Source organism: Penaeus monodon, chromosome 15 (genome assembly GCF_015228065.2).
Source record: "Penaeus monodon isolate SGIC_2016 chromosome 15, NSTDA_Pmon_1, whole genome shotgun sequence".
Classification (NCBI taxonomy): Eukaryota; Metazoa; Arthropoda; class Malacostraca; order Decapoda; family Penaeidae; genus Penaeus; species Penaeus monodon.
Window position 1 is genome coordinate 14,502,359 of NC_051400.1, and position 851 is coordinate 14,503,209.

The following is an 851-nucleotide window of genomic DNA, read 5'->3' on the forward strand; positions in this document are numbered from 1 at the left end:
GTTGACTGAATATATAAGAATTAAATATGATAATCGGCTGACTCAAAACAATCCTTAAGATCGTAGAATGATACAGGCTTAAATACCATTAAAATTTCGAACGAATCCGCATCTGATATTTATTACCTTATCAACAGTTCCATGCCGAGTGTGACATCGGGCCATCTGTGACTGATTTAGGTTAGTACCAAGTTTAAAAAATACAAAATGTAATGCCGATAACCACATTAAGATAAAAGTAACTTCCTTGATGCGCAATGTTGCCATAAATACTAAAATGCATTACTGTTTCCGCTAACAAGAAGGAACCGTATTTTTACATGCCCTTTCTCAATAGATCCATCTGAAAAGTACAGCACATTTCTGAAGTCTCGCCCGCAAAGGATGGAGGAAGTTGCAATAGAACAGGTCATAAGTCTCTGTGAGAAAACAAAGGTACGTAGAGAATGCGCAAAGTATTTATAAAAGGGACGTGAATTTCCGTCTTCTGTGTTTTCATTATTTACTTACATTTAATGTTTTGATGAAATGACTGGAATTTCCGGTCCTTTTCTGTTTTAATTAGATAACGGAAATTTACGATCATTTAATGCTCTGTTTAAGTAACGGGAATGTTATGTTTTGTTTAATGTTTTAATCAAATAACCGGAATTTACGTTCCAGAACTGCAGATGCCAGATAATATGTATTGACTTTTTAAATCGTCACATATCTGTAATAGGCATTTCTGCGTGTGATAGCAAGGGGAATAAACCCTTTGAATAAAAGAAACATAGTAATGATGTTCTCTAATTTTAAAAGCAGTTCAGTGCTTGCAGTTGTTATCAAAGAAAGAAGAAACACAAACCAAG

General features: G+C 34.3%; 1 protein-coding gene across 2 annotated transcripts in view; it reads left to right on the forward strand.

The window, feature by feature from the left end:
• Window positions 1–851, forward strand: part of LOC119581762 (allantoinase-like) — a gene marked incomplete in the record, with an annotated part of 8,945 nt that overhangs the window by 4,480 nt on the left and 3,614 nt on the right. For both annotated transcript variants that reach the window (XM_037929894.1, XM_037929895.1), the window contains 2 exon segments: window positions 138–180; window positions 338–435. In XM_037929894.1, the coding sequence (XP_037785822.1) occupies window positions 138–180; window positions 338–435 (141 nt within the window).